We start from the raw sequence: 20744 nt of genomic DNA, 5'->3' as shown, positions 1-20744 counted from the left end.
CCCCCAGTGCGGAGCCCGCCGTAGGGCTTGATCTCACGACCCTGAGATCATGACCTGAGCCACAGTCAAGAGAGATGCTTAACCGCCTCTGCCACCCAGGGTCCCCTGTTATTGCTTTTAGTAAACCACAAACAGCATGGAAAAGTAATCTTTACTTGCAGCTGGAAACCTTGACTCAAATCACATTTAGGCATATTTGTAAATTATAAGAGCGTTTAGAAAGTTTGAGGTCGTTAGTAAAAGGGATGATGTGTGCAGCCTGAAAGTCATTTATGTCTCCCAAACACTTCGAGGAGCACAAAATGCTTCCCATGCCTGTCCTTCCACATCCATGAATTTTAGGCCAAGCTTAAGAAGTATTACCCGACTTGACAACAAAGGAAAATGAGGTGCCAAGTTCCTTGAGGCCACCAAAGGAGTCAGCATCAGAGCCAGGTGTTTTTTTTTTTTTAAGATTTTATTTATTTATTTGACAGAAGAAAAGAGAGACAGCGAGAGCAGGAACACAAGCAGGGAAAGTGGGAGAGGGAGAAGCGGGCTTCCCGCCGAGCAGGGAGCCCAATGTGGGGCTCGATCCCAGGACCCTGGGATCATGACCTGAGCCGAAGGCAGACGCTTAACGACTGAGCCACCCAGGCGCCCCCGGAGCCAGATTTTTAATAAAAATCAAACAAAGTTAGACAATCCCAGAGAATTGGATTTATTTCTGTATAAATTGTGAACTTGATTTCTTTTCCAATCCCATATACTTTCTTCTGTCCTCTTTTTTTTTTCTTTCTTTCCAACAGGCTTGTAATGAAGTGCTCACCAAAGCAAAAAGCAACTCATGCTGAGGGCACAGTAAGTGTGGGCTTGCGGTGACAGGGCCCTCTGGCTTTTGGGGAGTTCCACGCCGCCAGAGATGAAGACAAGTCAAGGATGCAGCTCACGGCGAAAGTGGCAGCCATGGCTGGTCATGCTGAACCGTGAAGCAGCCAAATGGAAAGCACGTGGGACTGTGAGTAGGAAAACCTAGGTTTTCATTCCAACGCTGATGCTTGGCCATGGGCATGCCATTTAACTTCTCTGAGCCCAAGGAAGCGAAGCCTCTCTCAAAATTGAAATTCTTAATACTGACCTCGTGGTATTTGGTGAAAAGGGTTAATGAATATAAAGCACCCAGTCAAATGCCTGGCAGTTGGTGGGTGTTCACTATTATTAGCTCCATCTTTCAGTCCCAACCCTCTTGACTCCATCCTACAAACCTAAGATTGTTCTTAAGATCAAATAAGGTGTTAGAAAATTGTGTGATAGAATCTAAAGGGCTCTGCAAATGTTAAAATGTTATTATGACAGATGAAAACCCAGGCTTAGAGGCAAGTCACATATAACCCTTGTGTTTTTTTTTTTTAATTATTATTCTTTCCCCTTCAAGACCTCATTCGATACACATTTTAATCCTTTCACCCTATAAAAAATGAATGGAACATATGGTATGTTTGCTCTGGGCCTGAAACTCTATATAAGGGTCTTCAGCCTTTGTAACAACAGATGATCTGACCTATGAATACCATCACCGTTCTCCTCCTCAAAGAAACCTTAATCCCAGCCATAATATTGGATCAAGCTGTTTCTGCCTTGCTCTCTTAGATTACTTGATCTAGGGAAAACCAGCCAACATATGGTGAGAATATTCAAGCAGCCCTGTGCAAAAGCCCATGTGGCAAAGAGTAGGACCGCCTGCCAATAGCCAGCACCAGCTTGCCAGCCATGTAACTGAGCCACCCTGGAAACGGGTCTTCCAACACCAGTCAAGCCTTTAGGTGACTAAAGCCTGACCGACACCTTGATTTCAACTTGGTGAGGGACTCTAAGCCACTCCTAAAATCCCCATCCGCTGTAACTGTACAAGGTCACGGTGTTTTAAGCTGCTACATTTGGGGTAAGTGGGTTATTTGTTATGCAGCATAGATCATAATATACAACCCACTCCAAATCGTCAGCTGAGGCTGATTTGTGTTGCATTTCTGCCACTTCCAACCAAAGGCATTTTGAATAATAGATCTGAATCACTTGGGATGGGTCCTGGGCACCTGTATTTTTTTAAAGCTCTATAGATGAATTTGATGTGCAGTTAAAGACCTCTGTTTTATTGGGAAGTATCAGCTAAAATGCATTCTTTCCTCTACGATGCACTGTAAGAGTTAGGACTAGCTTTTAGGCCATTGGAAACTCAGGGGCACATCCCCAACTTTAGGAAAATCTGGTTTTCTTCTCCCCTCTATCTCTAACAGAAATGAGCAAGAAAGATTCATCTTCACTACTTTCCTCTTGAATTTCCCTCTTGGCTTCACTCTTTTGACTTCAGAACAAAGCCAGTTTATATGAAACACTCCTTGGCCATGGGAAAATTTGCAACGGCTCCCATCACATTCTGTTGTAAACCCTCCTTTGACCCTGACTCGGAAGCACTGACTCTTTCATGCAGTGTTCCACGAACATTTGTCAAGTACATATGAAAATTCTGTTTTACCTGGAGAAAATGAGAGTCATGACGAGATGCTGACACTTCTGTCTCGCTCAAACATACACAACAAAGATGCTGAATTTCCAAACCCTAAACTTGAAAACAAGAGTAAAAGCGTGGCTGAGCATCTCCTCCTTCTTTCTGTATCTTTTTTCCACAGACGTTCAAACAGCCTCTTATAGCAGCCACATGCCAGCAAATTATTATTTTTTAAATCTTAAGAAATCTGAATTACAGGGGCACCTGGGTGGCTCAGTGGGTTGAGCGACTGCCTTCGGCTCGGGTCATGATCCTGGAGTCCTGGGATCGAGTCCCGCATCAGGCTCCCCACTCAGCGGGGAGTCTGCTTCTCCCTCTGACCCTTCTTTCTCTCCCTCTCTCATTCTGTCTCTCAAATAAATAAATAAAATCTAAAAAAAAAAAATCTGAATTACAAAGACTTTGGCCACCAACTGAGAGTGGCATCAACCATCGACCTGTTATCCTGATATCCTAGTAATTATCCTCAGTTCCTCTTCTCACTTCGCTTATGGAAACCGCTCCCAAATCCTATTAGCTTCACTTCAGAAATCCCATCTTCAGACGTTCATCCTCACCCCTATAGCCACAGCCTTTGTTCAGGCTACCTTCACCCATCGTCTCTTAACCAGGGCCTTGACCACAAGCTCCCTCCACTCCAACTCATTCTGCACCCAGCTGCCAGAGTCATCCTTTCAAATTGTAAGTTGTATCATGCCACGCCCTTGATGAAAAACTCCGTGATGTCACATACCCCCTAATATGATACAGTGGGAAGGGCACATTCCCTTCTCTGGTATTCTTGCCAGAGTTGCAGAGCCACAATCTCATTATGAGAAAACACTAAATAAGCCCAGCTGAGGGACATTCTATGAAACAAATGGTTAGTATTCATCCACAGTGTCAAGATTATGACAGAAAAAGACTAAGGAGCTGTCCCAGACTGGTGAAGACAAAGGAGACCTGACGACTAAATGTAATGCCAGATCTCGGATTGGCTTCTGGAACACTAAACAGACATGAGTAGAAAAACTGGTGAAGTGCAAATAAATACTATAGTTAATGCTGTTATACCAACTTCTTTGTTCTGACCATTATGCAAGATGTTGAAATTGGAGAAAGCTGAATGAAGACTATATGAAATTGCTCTACCCTACTCTTGCAACCTTTCTGAAGTCTGAAATTAGGGATGCCTGGGTGGCCCAGTCGGTTAAGCATCTGCTTTTGGCTCAGGTCATGACCCCAGGGTCCTGGGATCGAGTCCCGCCTCGGGTTCCTTGCTCAGCGGGGAGTCTGCTTCTCCCTCTCCCTCTGCCGCTTCTCCCTGCTTGTGCTCTCTCTCTCTCTCTATGACTAATAGATAAATACAATCTTTCTTAAAAAATGGAGTCTAAAATCATTTCAAAAGGTGGGTGGAAAGGAGACAGGGCGGCCGGGAGAGTGCCATTGCATCAAATTCCAATCAATTATATAGGCTTAGTGAAGCGAGAGATGTGGTGGCGGGGGCGGGGGGGGGTAATCAATGCATGCCTGACAGGTACCATGGGATGAGATGTGAACTTATAAGATCTCTCACCAGCTCTCCAAATACACATATAGTCAGAGCTTCCCACAGGGCTAAATGTGGTTGGACTCTTTAGAAAATACAATCCCTAATGCAAGCCAGTTACTTCATCTGGTGCTCAGCTGAAGAAACAGTTCCTGTACTAGGAAACAGTGATTGCACTGCTTTATGGAATGTGGCAAGAATACCTCCCAGCTTCCATCTGCCCCTTCTTCTTCAGCAATACACCTCCTGGTCTTCCAGCTGGAACATTGAACCTGGCTAAAAGAAATTGAAGTGTTTCTCTATTTGTTTGGAAAAGAGTATAACGTGGTAATGAAAACTGGAGCTTCGGGGTTCATCATATAGAGCAGAATCAAACCTAGCTGTGTGACCTCAAGCAAGTTATTGTCCATCTTGAGGCTTAGTCACATTGTCTGTGAAACAGAGCGATAATGATAAACTTACTTTATAAAATTGCTGTGACTATTAAATTTTTTAACCCACGCAAATGCTTTTCATTGAGCATAGTAATCTGGCACAGGATATGTGCTCCATTAAATATTAGCTATTATTTAAAGGCAAAAAGAAAAAAACCTGAAGTCTGTAGCAGTGGAAGGTTCGTGATGAGACATTCACCTATAACTCTGATTGCACACCCCATTAACCCAGTATTCAATAGTTTTGAAATTGTGACCTTGTACTCAGCTTTCTTTTCCCATGCTAGAATTTACTCCTTGGGGGATTCTCACATTCTCTGTATTCTATCATCCAAATCACTGAATCTCTCCAGTTTCCTAAAATGGAGGCGAATCCATCCTCTGATCTAGTGAGCGGAGAAGGGAACCTGGAAAAGAAGGTGAATCTCATTGCCTGTCAGTCCTCTCCCTAATCATGAGATTAACCTGATGCACTTGTCATCTTTCCTTCCTTCTTCTTTTCCTTATGTCTACATATAATTGGTACCCCTATTAAATAGCCCTAATTACTAAGATTAGATAGATATGCTTTTATTTTTAAACAGCTGGGAATTATAAATAAGAATTTCAGAATTCATATATATTCATATGTATTCATAGGAATTCATGAATATACATATATATATATATATATATATATATATATCTCACATCTTTTTAATCTATTCATCCATTGGAGAGCACTGAGGTTGTTTTCTTAGCTATTATGAATAATACTGCAATGAACATGGGAGTGTAGATATCTCTTCAATAACCTGTTTTCATTTCCTCTGGGGGAAAAAAAGACTTTCAGTTGAATTAGAGCACCATTGTAATAGTTGCCTTTAAAAAAAATCCAAAGTACACATACAGTCTAAGAATGTGTGTTTTCAACCTGAAAGTGAGAAATGAGGACATTATTACTTACAAGCAGTGCTGGCTTACATAAACTAAGCGTGAATTAGGGTATCAGCAAGTAAATTTCTAATGAGAGCCAACTGTAAAACGATATTTGTGATTGTAGACAAACATCACAGCATCGTCATGTGACACATCATGACTGTTGGACTTCTTATGCTTATTCTATTGTTTTCTATTTTAATGTGGAATCGCACGTGATGGTGGAGGTGGGGTACCATGATTTCCCAGTACTTAGGATCTCTAGCAATTTTTATCCAGCCTGCTGATGGAAATCACAGGATAAGAGAGCAGGCTTGTGGGGCGGGGGCATTGGGAGGAGGAGAAATCCACTCTCTTTATAAATTTCTCTTAGTGATATCTTTGTAACTTTAGCTACAACCATCGTCATCCTTCTTGATTCTTCTCTTTATTCATCCCCTATATTCAACTCTGCCTTTTTTTTTTTTTCCTTTGAAATTATGATCTGGATTTACCTTCCTCCCTTTCCTTCACTATTACCATCTAGCATAAATCTTTATCACATCATTTCAGGATTATTTGAACAATCTCCTCATCTGGTCTTCCTGACAGCAGTTTATCCCCTGGCTCTTGTCCGATTAATCCTCCCATAATACTACTTTCATCGTATCACTCTACTGCTTCAGAATCTAAAATGAATCTCTGTTGCTGAGTGACTCATCCAAACTCTTCTGTCTGACTTTGAAAGCGTCTAACAATTTTATACCACCTGAATTATTGCAATTTATTGCCCTCTATTTCTTTATGTGGATTATCATCAGACTGGTCTTTGCCTTTCTTTCCACCTTAGTCATGCTGTTTTTTTCCCCGAGGACACCAAAGATTTGTATACCTTCCCATCCAGAATTAATTTTACCTTTTGGGAACATCACCCAGAATTTCCTTTGAGAAACATCAAACTCATCAAGTCCATAGTTTTGGAAGTGGCTGACTCCACAGCCAGTTCTGGGGTGGACATGTGACCCTGGCTAATCAGAAAACCACAACCCCTTGGTCAAGCAGCTGATTCAATGTAGAACACATGACCCAAGCTGTCCAGTGAGGCCCCGCCCAGATCTTTTGTTGGAACCTTTAAAAAAGAGTAGTACTTGGCAAAGTACAGTATAGTACAAGAAACAGCCACTAACAGATTCCTGAGGATATAGTTTGAGCTTCTAGATCTACTTATGCCTGATCTTTTCACTAATAAGAAACGATAAATCCTTCTTTCTGTTTGGCTTAAACCAACTTGAATTGGTTTGCAAAGAGCATTCCCACCTCTTTACCTCTTCGAGTTAAATTCATCCTTTGAGATCTAGCTCTCATGCCACTTTTGAACTGTCCTTCCCTTTCCTTAATTCCCATTACACCTTACTTCATCTATACTACATTAACACTAGATCATCTCAGTTGTGCAGTATTTTCTAGTTTTGCTCCCCTGCTGTACTTAAAAGCTTGGACCATGAATTACATTCCTCTTGTGTCTACCACCCTGAAGAATCTTTCACACATAAGATGCAGAATGACTGATAACTTCTTGGTTAAATTACTTTGCTCTAGGAAGTCAACAGTCAGAATCTCAAAGAGTAAATGAAAAGTGGGCAAATTGTGGCCAATCAGAGCCCTGCTCTGTGGATAATTCTGTTCCCATCTTCCTGATTAGAAACAAATATGGGAGGAGAGTAGGAGAGAACCCATATCAGTGACCATGGTATAAAGTCACACTTTGCACCACCTTCCGAAGCTATCTGTTCAGGCCTTTGGAGGGGCCTGATAACACCTACCCATTCTAGAATGTGGGTTTGCTTTTTATTCAGGAATAGTAAAACCAATAAATCAGGAGGTCACTGCCACTGAAAAGATAGTTACAGTTCCTAAGAGGAGGGGGCCCACCACACCATGCAGGACCACATGGGGAAGCACAGCGGCGGTTCTGCAGATAGAAGGAGCAAGGGGAAAGTCTTTATCACGGTCTCCAAAGGAAAGGCAAGGCAAGCAAAGCAAGGCAGAGTAAGCAGGTTCAGGATCGGCTAGTTTGAATAATTTCAGCGGGCTCTAGGGTGTACGGGCAGTCCCAAATTATCTGGTTCCTGGTCCTGGATTGATTAGGGGAGAGGAACATTGGTTTAGTGTGTAAGAGTTTGATAAAGGAGACAGTTGGGGAGATGTGGGTTCTGGATTTGTCAGTTTGCATATGAAAGGTTCTAGAGAGTTATTTGCGGTCTCTGGGAATTAGCTAGCCTTGGAGAGGCAGTCTAGCCCCAGTCAATGAGGTCCTGGATGGCGGAATATCATGAAACCCAGAAAATAAGAACATATAGTTGACACACACCCTTCTTTTCCACCCGAGTTCAGAACACATTGAACAGTAAGACAAAGGAGAGGCAGATGGTGGACAAAATATCACCTCTATTACAGAGAAAGCCAACATTTGAGAATGTGACTTAATGTGAGAGTCAAACAGGCCTTCTAACCCCATCCAGAATTGGTCAGACTTACTCATGTGGTCATAGGCAGCATTGGATCAGGACACCTTTCCCAAGTGGGAAGGACTTTACAGCATGAGCAACAGACAAGAAATTGTGCTTACTGGGCGCCTGGGTGGCTCAGTTGGTTAAGCGACTGCCTTCGGCTCAGGTCATGATCCTGGAGTCCCGGGATCAAGTCCCACATCAGGCTCCCTGCTGAGCAGGGAGTTTGCTTCTCCCTCTGACCCTCCTCCCTCTCATGCTCTCTGTCTCTCATTCTCTCTCTCGCAAATAAATAAAATCTTAAAAAAAAAAAAAGAAATTGTGCTTACTGCCAGCAAATTTACTTCCAAGGGGGGGGAAAAAATCAGGTCGGGAGATGAGTCAAGCACACCCAGTTTATTCTTCCCAAATGTATCAATCAGATAAGACAACCCACCTTGCCCAGGCAGAGTGAGTAGAGTAGGGAATGTCAAGGGGATATTGCTTGACTAAACTCCCTTTTCATGGAGGGACACAAAAACCAGATTTTTCTAGAGATTTAGGAAGACTGAAATTCTGGCACTTTCGTAACCATGATTCCGGCTTCGTGTTTTATATTTTAAATCAGGAGGTTCAGCTAGTCGATACTGCAGGTTGATTCAATTCCCCCACCTCACAGCCCAGGATTAGCAGCACCTGCGTGGCTGCTAAGTCAACTTTCAGACTCTTGGTGTTTGGGAAATATCCCACTTATGGCTCTTGGTTGTATTCTGTCTCACTTACTTCCACTCTTTTTGATAAAAACAGGGAAAGGGCCAACAGGTCCAGACACTGGGAAACTGTCATCTGGTAGATCAATAAAGAATGACCTAGAGATAATGTTCGAGGCCCCCAAGGGCCTTAAGATGGTGTGGAAAAAAAGGGAAAAACTCATTATGGCAACATACATGTTTATTCTCAACATTTATTCATCTATAACAGGGCAAGAAAACTATATTCCACTGTCTAAATCTAGGCAGTCACCTGTTTTTTCTTTTAAATAAGGATTTATTGGAACACAGCAACACCCATCCCTTTATGTGTTCTGTGTGGCTGTTTGCATGGTATAACAGCAGAGTTGAGTGGTTGTGATAGACTTTATGGCCTGCAAAGCCAAAAATATTTACTATATGGTTCTCTGTAGAAGTTTGCCAACATTTACTCTATATATGCTCATTGAATGCTTATAGATTTACCTACACATCCTGGGAGCAGGGCCAGTCTGTGCCTTAAATGAGCTCACAACCTGCTGGGGAGCCATAGTCTTTATTTATGTCTTTTATTTTTTTTAATTTAAAAATTTTTTTTAAAAATTAAAATTCAATAAGCCAACACTGGGGAACCAGGTATTTTAAACACTACTTACAAAGCAGTGTGAGAAACACAGAACCAGAGGAAGGAGAACTCTGAAGTTGTAAAGGAAGGAATGACTTTTGGGGGTGATAAGGTGAGGGATGGGAGGTGACTCCTGGGACATGACAGGAAAGACTGCCTTTTGCCTACTGGGAAGGATGTTATGTTATGCTCAAAAACTTAGAATTTATCTGAAGGGTAGTGGAACACCACTGAGGGATTTGAATCAGAAAAGCAACATTATCAATTTACTTATGGAAAAGAAAATTATTTATTGAAAAAAGAATCATATGAAATCTCTCCTATATCTAATACACAGGAGGGAAGTCTGAAGGCTGACAGATAAGTTAGAAGTATTGCAATAGACCAGATTTTTTTACCTAAGCCAAGGCCTGCCCCAAATAATTTTTATGTAAGCCTATTTATTAGCAAGTAAAGTACACATCAGGGTTTCATTTGGCATAGAGTATAGAGTGCAATAAAGTAAACTGAAGCCAAACATTAATTATATGCACATGTATAGTTATGCTTCTAGCGTGGGTATATATTAAATCAGTGAGGATTCATTGCTTAGAGAGGATTTCTGTCATCCCTACTCTATTCTTTTTTTTCTGTTTACACATGAAGATGAAGTTATTATCAGTTACCCTCCCTGCAAACTCTCCCCTCCCCATCTCCACCCCACCTTCCACCTTTCTTCTTGATAAGAGGTAAGAGGCCTGAGTGGTTTAAGGATCAGGCATGTGTTTCAAGATTATGAAGAGGGTATTAACTAGTCTAAGCCCATCAGTTAATTCTATATCCTCTGCCTGTGGTCATTTTAGAAATGGGAATGTGATGCACTAATGGGAAGTTGCTGGGAGGCTTCCAGGAAAGGTGTACCTACTGAAGAAAAGGGACATAGGAGGAAACAGACTATCTGCTTTGCTAGATCTCGTGTGATGCCTGGAACTGTGGCAACCATCTTGATTGTGAGGGACTACGCTAACGTACTGAAAATAGCGTGAAGGATGGCAGGGACTGGGTTGATGATATGGAGGACTCAACCTGGAGCTGTCTTACCTTGGAACTTCATGTTATTCAAGACAGGAAATGTCCTTATTACTGAAGCTTCTTTTAGTTGGGTGTTCTGCTCATTCTGACATAGGCTCCCAGAGAGAACGACATGTATGAGCTTTTGATTTATCAGCAAAAGGATTCATAGATACATGTTCTGTGTTGTTTCTAAAGCAGTACTTGTCAAATTTTAATGTGCCTATGAATCACCTGGGGTCCTTGTTTAGCGGCAGATTCAGATTCAGGAGGTAAGGCCTGAGATACTGCATTTCTGAGAAACTCCCAGGGGATTGGATGATACTGATGCAAGGGCCACACCTTTGAGTGGCAAATGTAGGCAACAGGTGTAGCTCACTGAAAGCTAGACCATGGGAAAACCTCCCAGAAACTGATAGGACTTTTAAAGGGAGAGCCAGGAGTCATGGTGTAATAGTGATTCTGATCATTCAAATAGAATAGGCTGATATTATGTCTTCTTAATAATTTCAGAAAAGTTGAGGGACAAATGGTGAAACAAGGACAACCTCTTAGAGACTGTCTGGGCACAGAAGAGAGAAGTAGAAAGTGTCTTTCTTAAGAGGTCCCCAGACAAAGCACAAATCCATGGTTCTGGCAAAGCTTTCAGATGACTGCAGAGGCCTTTCGCCCTGAAAATTCAGTGGCACTTGAATTCAGTTTACTTCACCACTGTAGGTAATTTAAACCAACAACAACAACCAAATCTATAAAATAAGTGTCAGGAAGCCCAAACGAACTCTGATTTTTTCCCCCCATGATTACTACTTTGATGCTTTCTTTTTTTTTTTATTTTTTTAAAGATTTTATTTATTTATTTGAGAGAGAGAGAATGAGAGACAGAGAGCATGAGAGGGAGGAGGGTCAGAGGGAGAAACAGACTCCCCACTGAGCCCGATGCTGGACTCAATCCCAGGACTCCAGGATCATGACCTGAGCCGAAGGCAGTTGCTTAACCAACTGAGCCACCCAGGCGCCCCACTACTTTGATGCTTTCTTTGGAAGTAATAGTTATATAATTCTTCCCAAATGTTTTTTTGAGGGTACATTTGCTTGGCTGTTACCTTAATCATGCATGAGTATGCTTATAGGGTAACTGGACCCTAGATTTTAGGATGAGAAAGCTTGGAACAATGTCAGTTCAAAGCATCTCTTTAATTTGAAATGTTCCCCAAAGGCAGCAACAAAAAAGATTTAGAGCTTGTGGGATGGGAAGATAACTTTGTAAGGACTATTTTAGTGTTCTTGGGAAGAAACAGTGACTCCTAGCAGTAGATAATCTATGATATATTTTGTAAACCAACTACCTCTTGTAATTTACACAGAAACCCATTTTACTTTACTTTTTATTTCAAAAAAATTAACAATAGCAATAGAATTTTCATCCCAATTTTGAGAATAACTATTGGGAACATTAAAAAAAAAGTGCATACAAATATTACAATTGGCTCCTGGTTCCTGTGATTAACAATATAAAGAATCACAAAAAATACAAGGAAACCATTTATAAGAGTCATATCTCTAGTTTTATAGGGGAGAGTGTGCTTGTTATTTTAAGACCAAATGATGGTATACTTTGTCTAGATCTAGCTATTAGAAGAAAGAATACAAAGGCAAAACAAGCTAGTTCTGAGACAAAGACTGGACTCATAAAGAGCAGAATTAATAGAGGAATTCCAAGAATAAAAATTATAAATCCTAGAATAAGGATCATTATTATATGGGAACTCTGTTAGTGAGCCAAGGAAGTCCCAAGTGGCCTTTTCCTTTTTTCCATGAGATCCTTAGGTCAATAGCAGTTTGAGTCTGTGTGATATAAAATCAAGATATTTCACATAAAGAGTAAGAAATATTTTGTCTCCACAAACATATTCCTGGGGCAATCTAGTCTCTCAGTTTGGGTTAGCAAAATCTGTCTCTTCCTGCCCACCTAGAATGTTAAATCTCTGTAAATAATTATTTGCAAGTTAATAAGGTTTTCCAAAGTAAAGGGACTTAATGAAATTTGTCTAAGGAGAAACAAGACCAACTTCACTACAGGCAGTAGATTCAGTGGTTAATAGTTTTTTGGGGCTTTGTAGACTTGTTTCCAAATCAGGGCTTTCCCATCTAATAGCTGCATGACTTTGATAGAGTCACTTCAAGTCTTTACAGTGTTCTCATCTGTTTTTTTAAAAGGATGGCAACACTATTGTATTAAGTTATATGCAATTATATATGTGCAATGTTTAGCATGGTATTGGTAGTTATAAATTCACTTATTTGTTTCACAAAGTGGTTATAGAAAATCTTTATATGCCAGACACTGTACCGGATGTTGGGGATCTGGGCATGAACAAAACAAATATGCCTCCCACCCTCAAAGAAGTTTTACCTCAAAGTAAGTAAAGCAGCTGATTAAAAGGCAAACCAATATAATATATAAATATAAACTTCCAATGAAATATCTTCTCATTGTATAAGTATAATCCTCTATACTTAGGCTTAGTAGATGAGTAGGTCCGCAGATTTCTGAGCCTGTATCTTCAAACATTTAATCGTTATGACACCAACTTGAGAATAATGAGGGAGTAACTTCATTGGCACACTAGGACAACTAAGGGATGCTTTCGTTAACCATTTTACTGAAAGCAGGAGAACAAGTTTGGACTCTGTTCAGATAATAGAGCATGGAGTTTCCTTCTTTCAAGTCATCATGTTTATCCACTCTGTACCTAGGTGGAAGATCAGCTTTGGAAATGGTATACAGGAATTCCAGGCTGGATACCAAGGTATTTAAAAAAATTGTTTAATAGGCAAATTGAGAGCAGAAGAAAACAACTAAATATAGATAACTGCAGATATGGGACACTTGGGTGGCTCAGTGGGTTAAGTGTGTGCCTTTGGCTCAGGTCATGATCCCAAGGTCCTGGGATCAAGTCCCACATCTGGCTCCTTGCTCAGCAGAGAGCCTCCTTCTCCCTCTGCCTGCCGCTCCCCCCCTTCTTGTGCTCGCTTGCTCTCTGACAAATAAATAAAATCTTAAAAAAAAACAAAACTGCAGATATAAAAATGGCTGACTTACGGCTTTTTCTTTTTGAAGAAGAAGACTGCTTGAAATCAAAGGATATTGCCTGTTAAATTATTTTTAAATCATAGAATGTTAGAGCTAGAAGGATCTTATAAGAACAGTTGTCCAATTGTTTCATTTTATAGATCAGGACAAAGTCCAGGGAGGTTAGTTGATGTCCCTAAGGTCATATACCTACTCAAGTCAGTGTCAACATTATAGCCTAGACCTCCTAAGCCAGATCCGGTGTTTTGGCTCCTTGTCACTTGGACCCAGTCAACCAGCGTTGACTACACTGTTGATTAGTGACACGCAGATAGTCATTCTGGCAGTTACATAGATTAGCTCTCTGAAACCACCTCCTTCCACTTTCCTGCATGCCTTCCTCTATTTTAGAGGTTAGAAAGCCAAAAAGCACATGCTTCGCACTCCTTTGTAACTAAGATTCTAACTTGGAAGGCAGATGTGAGCATGAGTGAGGTGTCGCCGTGAATGGGGAAATTTGATCTTATGGCAGAAGCCTTTGTTTTTTTTTTCAGGGTAATTGTAGCACAGGCTTTGTTATCTGTATTTGGTCCTTAACGTTATAAGTGATGAATGGTGGGCAGTAGTTGGATTAGTGTCCATTGAAACACTTTCCCTTGGAACAACAGGTATAGCGCTATATTATTTCTGTATGACATTCAAGCTGGGTTGCCAGGTTTTCCTAAAAATTTTGTGTGCCAGCATTTTAATAAATAATTTTCTGCTTCAAATAGCTAGAATGGATTGTGTTGTGTGCAGCTAAGAAATCTGACTTGGGTTGAGTAGCTTCCAACAGAATCTTAGTGATAAAAGATAGTCCTTTAGCAGATTCACAATTGAGAAGAAAATTGAAATTAAGCAAATTAAGTCTGAAGGCCTGAGACTAGGGGATTGATGGTATACGTCCAGGTCTGAGTCTGACAGGCTGAGAACCAAGAGCTCTGATGTCCAAGGGCGGAAGAAGCTGATTGTTTCAGCTCAGGAAAATTCACCCTTCTTCTGTTTTTTCGTTCTACTCAGTCTCCCAAAGGATTGGATGATGCCCACCTACATTGGTGAGAATGATCTTCTTTACTCAGGCTACTGATTCATATGCTAATCTGTTGTCAAGACACCCAGAAATAATGTTTTACCAGCCAACTGGACATCTCTCTCTCTTTTTTTAAAAAGATTTTATCTATTTGACAGAGAGAGAGACACAACGAGAGAGGGAACACAAGCAGGGGGAGTGGGAGAGGGAGAAACAGGCTTCCCGCGGAGCAGCGCTCGATCCCAGGACCCTGGGATCATGACCTGAGCTGAAGGCAGACGCTTAACGACTGAGCCACCCAGGCGCCCCCTATCTGGACATCTCTTAACCAGTCAAGTTGACATATAAAATTAACCATTACAGAAGTGCAATGTCAGGTAGTGCTAAGTGCTCTGAAGAAAAATAAAAATGGATAAGGGACCTGGGGTGTACATGAAAAAAAATAAGATGTCTTCTAATAAAAAATAAATTGTGATATGTTCACCCAAGGACTACCTCATGGGACAAACGATAGCTCTATACAATGTGGATAAAGCTTTGGAAACATAGTACTGAGTAAAAGAAGCAAGACATGATGCCATGAGAAAACGATCAGCCAAATCCAAAATATGGAATATTCTGCAGGTCAAATGATTTAGCTTTCTCAAAAAAAAAAAAAGGCAAAAAAAGGGCATGATAACAAGAAGAGAAGAGGGGAAGAAGCAACAATCAAAAAGGTGAGGTGAGCTAAAACAAGATTACTAAACTTGAGAATTGGTGAAATTGGGTGAAGGATTATAATAATGTAATAGATTGCTTATGTGATTGTCTCTACTTTTATTTCAGTTTGAAAATTCCCATAATTCAAATTTTTTAAAATGAGAAAAGTAATTTGCTTAGAAACTTCTTCTGGGATGAAAAGTAAAAATATATCTATAAGAATAAAGTAGAAGTCACAGGTTTATGTGTCATTATAAAGACCTTTTGTTTTGAGATTATTGTAGGTTCATACACAGTTGTAAAAAATAATTCAGACAGATTCCCTATACCCTTCACCGCAATGGCAATATCTTACATAACTATAGCACAATATTGCAATCAGGAAGTTGCCATTGATACAATCAATGAACCTTATTCAAATTTACCAGTTTGGTATGTATTCATTTATGTATGGAATTGTTCTCCTCTGTGCTTTCTTTTTTTTTTTAAGATTTTATTTATTTATTTGACAGAGACACAGCGAGATTCATTTAAGTTATTAAGTGTATAAATAAATCATTCCCTTTCTTATTGTCAAGTAAGTATCCCATGGTATGGATATGCCCCAGTTTGTTTAACCATTCATCTGCTAAAGGACATTTGGGTTGTTACTAATTTTTGGCCTTTACAGATAAAGCGACCATGAATTTTCATGTAAATTAGGTTTTTGTGTGAACACATTTTTTTCATTTCTCTGGGATAAATGTCCAAGAGTGCAATTATTGGGTGTAAGAAACTGCTATACTTTTTTCCACAGTGGCTGTTCCATCTTACATTTCCATCAGCAGTATATGGATATATGAGTGTGTGAGCTGTAACTGCTTAACTAATAGTTTTTCAAAATAACCGAAGAAAGAATGATGGTTTTTGGTTATTAATGATGAAAATGTTTCAGCCCAAATGACCCCATGGTTTGGGAAGATTTCTATAGGAGAAACTCATTGCAAAGAAATTAGGTCAAGGAAGTCCTAAAAGTGTTTTAAAACAAGGCCAAAAAAATTATCCTAAAGACACCTGAAAGGAAGAGAGAAAACAAGCATTTAATGAGCAGATATACCAGGTATTTCCCATTCTTTATCTTGTTTATTCCTCCTGATGATCCTGTAAGAAGGGTTATATGTCCATTTTAGAAATAATGTAATCAAGGGGCACCTGGGTGGCTCAGTGGGTTAAGCATCTGACTCTGGCTCAGGTCATGATCTTGGGGTCCTGGGATGGAGCCCCACATCGGGCTCCCTGCTCAGTGGGGAGTCTGCTTCTCCCTCTCCCACTGCCCCTCCCCCTAGTGGTGCGCTTGCTCTCTCTCAAATAAATAAAATCTTTTCTTTTTTAAATAATGTAATCGAAGTCTCAAATAACATTTGAAACAGTCACAGTTACGAAATGGCAAAGTGAGAATAAAAAACCCAGCTTCTAGCTGCCTTTAGCTCAGTGCCAGAAACATAGGAGGCAATCAGCACATTTGTTGAAAGGAATGAATGAATAGATAAATGTCAGCTCTGCTATTTATGTACCCCATGGCAAGACTATTAATTTCTCTGAGACTGTGTCTTCATTTGTTAAAGGAAGATGATAATAACACCTCCTTCAGAGTTGTGAACAAATAAGGTGATACAATAGGAAAAAAACAATTTGGAAAATGGAAAATGTTAAACAAACGTTAGCATAATATTCAGTCAGTGTTATAGCCCAATACTGATAAAATACAGGCAGGACACTTGGGTAGGTAAGTGTAGTGCCAGAAATGTACTGTGTCCCGTGGATCACTTAATAGCTGTTTCCCTAATTTCCTCATCTGTGAAATCATAATTGAGATTAAGGTTGAGTACCTTAATGACACAGACCCTAAGATTCTCACCAACTAATGAGACAGAACCAACAAAGCTTCTACATAAGAAATTAATTTGAAAATTTTGGGGCACCTGGGTGGCTCAGTCATTTAAGCATCTGACTCTATTTCCGCTGGGGGCCTGATCTCAGGTTGTGAGATCTAGCCCTGAGTCAGGTTCTGCTCTGATTGTGGAGCCTACTTGGGATTCTCTCTCTCCCCCTGCCTCTGCTCCACCACCCCCGCTCTCTTTCTCTCTCTCTCTCAAAAAAAAAATGTTTATTATACTTCCCAGGATGATAAAAAGAATGTTGCTGATTATAATTATCCATGGCATTCTGGCCTATATCAATTAGGTCGTTCAGAACTATATCAGTGCATCAAAATTATTACATATATAATTTGTGTATTGGTGTGTGCATTTACCAACAGTATGAGTAACAGTTAATAACATAAGAATATATGTATAACTTACAAACAGGGGTCTCTAAGAAAAATCTGCACTGGATATAAAATGTGGAAGAGTGGGCAAGAAATTGGTATTTTGTGTCTGTGTAGGGGATAAGGCTGACTAGGGAGAAGGGTAAAGAAACTTCACATTTGTAACACTTTGTACTTTCCTTTTGAATTTTGGACCATGTATTACTGCATTACTATTTAAAAAAAGACTTAAAATTTTATAAAAATCTTGTATAAAAATGGAACATTAACATAGAATAACCACAGGACTTTTTAAAGCATTGCCTTTAAATTATTAATTTATGGAAATATGAAGCTAGTTCCTTTTCAGTATGATTATATGTTTTTACAGAATCTTTGCTTCCTGGGAATGTTTAATTCTTCTGAATAAAGCAATCTTTTAGTATTTTTTTGTAAGACTGATATGCTGAGTGGTACATAAAATTGAATAAAATGAGTTATGTCCTAAGAATAATAATAAATGTGGGTGAGGCACCTGTTTGACTATGAGCTCAGAGACAAATGAGGCAGAAAGTGTATGTAGGTGAAGAAGAGGAAGAAGTTAAGTCTGGCATTGCTAAGGGCCACCATTAGATGCAACTAACGCCAATGCTGAGGCATTACAGCTCCTGTGCATTTTGGTGGTCTTCAAAGCGCGGATACTAGATAGACTTTGGTTTTAACATCTTCATCTGCTGCCATCACCAGTTAGGGCGGGATTAGGATTTTCGCAAGCCCCTGAATATTGAAAAGATGATGGTGACTCTCTTCCCTATGTAATTAAAAATGGAAATACATTTAGAAAATAAATTAAAGCTTAAATCGGGGTGAACGCAAGACCTTCCCTCTAGATTTTCTTGAATAACAATTCCTAATAAATTCATCAAAGCTGAACTTTTTTTCTGCTTTTCCCTTCTTTAGACTTAGTTCAACTGCCTGTTCCACAATCCAGCATTCGCAGGCTCTTAAACCCAAACCACGCGGCTTCTCGCAGGTGCCAGCCCCACCCCACGAGGGATCTCCTCCTTCGCTCCTCCCACCTGACCCTTCGCCCCGCCCATTGGGCGCGTCGTCGTTACGGCAGCGCGCCGTCGCCGAAGGCCGGCAGCAAATGAGCGCAGGCGGCGGCGGCACTCCGTCGTACCCTCGCAGGCGCATGCGCGCTCGTGCCGGGCGCTCCTGAAGACCTGGCGGAGCCCGGCGCGGATGGAGGCCTGAGGGCGGCGGGGGCGGAGCGCACCGCGAGCTGGGGGCATGTCCGCGGCGGGCGCCGTCTAGAGGAAGGCCGAGCAGCCGCCACCACGCTCTCAGTCGCGGCGAGACGCAAGCGAGCCAGGCCTAGGGCCGCGGCGGCGATGCAGCGACGGCGGCGCCCTCCGCCGCCAGCTTCTCAGCTGCCCGAGGGCTGCGGGGGAGGCGGCGGCGGCCGCGGCGGGAGCGAGGAGGTGGAAGTGCAGTTCTCCGCCGGGCGTTTGGCCTCGGCCGCGGCGGTTTCGGCGGCGGCGACGGCCGCGCGCAGCACGGAGGAGGAGGAGGAGCGGCTCGAGCGCGAGCACTTCTGGAAGATCATTAATGCCTTCCGCTACTACGGGTAAGAAGCCCGTGGCGGACCCCGGCGCAGCCCATCGAGGTGCCCGCCGGTCGCGGCGGACCCGCCGGAACGGGGGCGCCCGCCGCGCTCGCCCTCGGCCGCCACGCCTCCGGGGCGCCCGGACCGGGCCGCCAGATCTGACCTCCGGGTCCCTGAGTCACCTCGTACCACCTTAGCCCCTCCCGGCCCTGCACAGCCGCGTGTCTGCCGCGCCGTCTGCTGCTCAGCCTCGTGTCTTCTAACCTCAGGATCAGATTAGCTCTCTTGCCTTCCATCCCTCGTTAAAGGTTTGGCTTTGAGGCCGGTGGGGGTGACCGGAAAAGTGCTGTTAACAATTGCAGATAGAAGATGATGGTGGTAAAATCGTCCAGTGCTGGGCATGATCTGTATGTGTTGTCGATGTCCTCCAAACTGAACACACGGAGAACCCAAGTTCACCTACACGTGGGATGCCGTAGGACGAATTTTCCCAAACTGTTGCCAGTTCTTGTGAGAGCTGCATAAGATTTCCACCCCAACCCCCTTGGCGCTTTGAACGTACAGGCACATTAGTGGTGAATGATGGCGCTCAATGTCTTTAACTGGTGGGTGAAATTAAGGTCGGAGGTGGTCCGGATGTTCTAAAATTTGCTAATTATTGAAGAGGGAAATGAGAGAAGGCACAGTAAAGAACCGCTTTGATGATCTTTTGTTCTGCAAATATGTATCGAATTCTCACTATGGGCTGGGTACGGTGGTAGGACTTTTAAACTCCCTAACTTCCACTTTTTTTCTTTCTAGATAGATGTTAAAATAGCATAGTCACAAAATTATAATTCCAAGATCTGAAAGGGACTTAGATTTTCAGGTAAATAGAGCACTTTTATTTGTGTTAAGAGTGGAGTCCACCGACGGCTATGTTCTGAGTCTGCATTTGGAATGGGATAGACAGGACCTGCACAAGTAAAACTGTTCCCTTAGATGGGCTCCTGCTGTGATTTATGCAAACTTTTTTTTTAATTGCTTGACTGTGACCTGTTCAAGGGCAGGGACTAAGCCTTATTTATTTTTGTGTCACCAGTGCTTGGCATATGTTGTTGAAGCTCTATTTTTAACAAATAAGACAAGTAGTAAGTAGCAAAGAAATACATTTGTCCTTCCTGGATAGCATGTGAATTTGTCACAAGTCGGTAGTTTATTACAATTTTGAATTTGTAAACTTGCTTAATAAAAGCCTAAAGTTATTTAGAATCTGATGGCCTTTTTGTAACATGAGTTTTTTAAGTGCAAAGATCTTGATGAAATAATCTACTGATTAAACCCAGGCATAGGAACTGGACTGCATTACCTATGGAGCCCAAAAGGGAATTAACTAGTGTGGGGATTTTATTTAGTATCAATAGAGGGAGGAAGGCAGACAACCACAGAATTGAATTTGATGCAAGTATTGTGTCTGAAAGAATCACACAGGAAGGAGAAACAACTAACCCTAGATTTAGATAGCTAGGAGAGGTAGGTACAGAAAAGTCTGGTACGTTTTACTATTGAAAAATCTAGAGAAGGATATGGACTATGTCCTGGAAAGATAGTGGACCCAATTAGTTACAGTGTGTGTCTGTGCTGGTTCTAATATATTAAGACTAATTTAAAATTGATACGATTAGTTATCATATGGGCCTTTTTGTGGGCA

General features: G+C 41.5%; 2 protein-coding genes across 4 annotated transcripts in view; both read left to right on the top strand.

Annotated features, from left to right (window-relative positions):
• Positions 1-18452, top strand: part of NMRK1 (nicotinamide riboside kinase 1) — a 54560-nt gene extending 36108 nt beyond the window's left edge. The window contains exons 10-11 of one of the 2 annotated variants that reach the window (XR_004302166.1): positions 789-997; positions 18406-18452. The gene's annotated coding sequence lies outside the window, so the exon portion shown is untranslated. Of the gene's footprint in view, positions 1-788; positions 1229-18405 lie in introns of those variants that run through there. The other variant, XR_004302165.1, reaches the window with a different exon arrangement.
• A 161-nt stretch (positions 18453-18613) lies between these two features.
• Positions 18614-20744, top strand: part of CARNMT1 (carnosine N-methyltransferase 1) — a 40970-nt gene continuing 38839 nt past the window's right edge. The window contains exon 1 of one of the 2 annotated variants that reach the window (XM_032427505.1): positions 18614-19075. In XM_032427505.1, coding sequence (XP_032283396.1) covers positions 18840-19075 — 236 coding nt within the window. In that variant the 5' untranslated portion in view covers positions 18614-18839. Of the gene's footprint in view, positions 19076-19211; positions 19660-20744 lie in introns of those variants that run through there. The other variant, XM_032427506.1, reaches the window with a different exon arrangement.

This window comes from Phoca vitulina, unplaced genomic scaffold (assembly GCF_004348235.1).
Source record: "Phoca vitulina isolate PV1807 unplaced genomic scaffold, GSC_HSeal_1.0 scaffold37, whole genome shotgun sequence".
Classification (NCBI taxonomy): Eukaryota; Metazoa; Chordata; class Mammalia; order Carnivora; family Phocidae; genus Phoca; species Phoca vitulina.
Note: the sequence above shows the minus strand (reverse complement) of the source record. Positions and strands in the feature narration are given on the sequence as shown.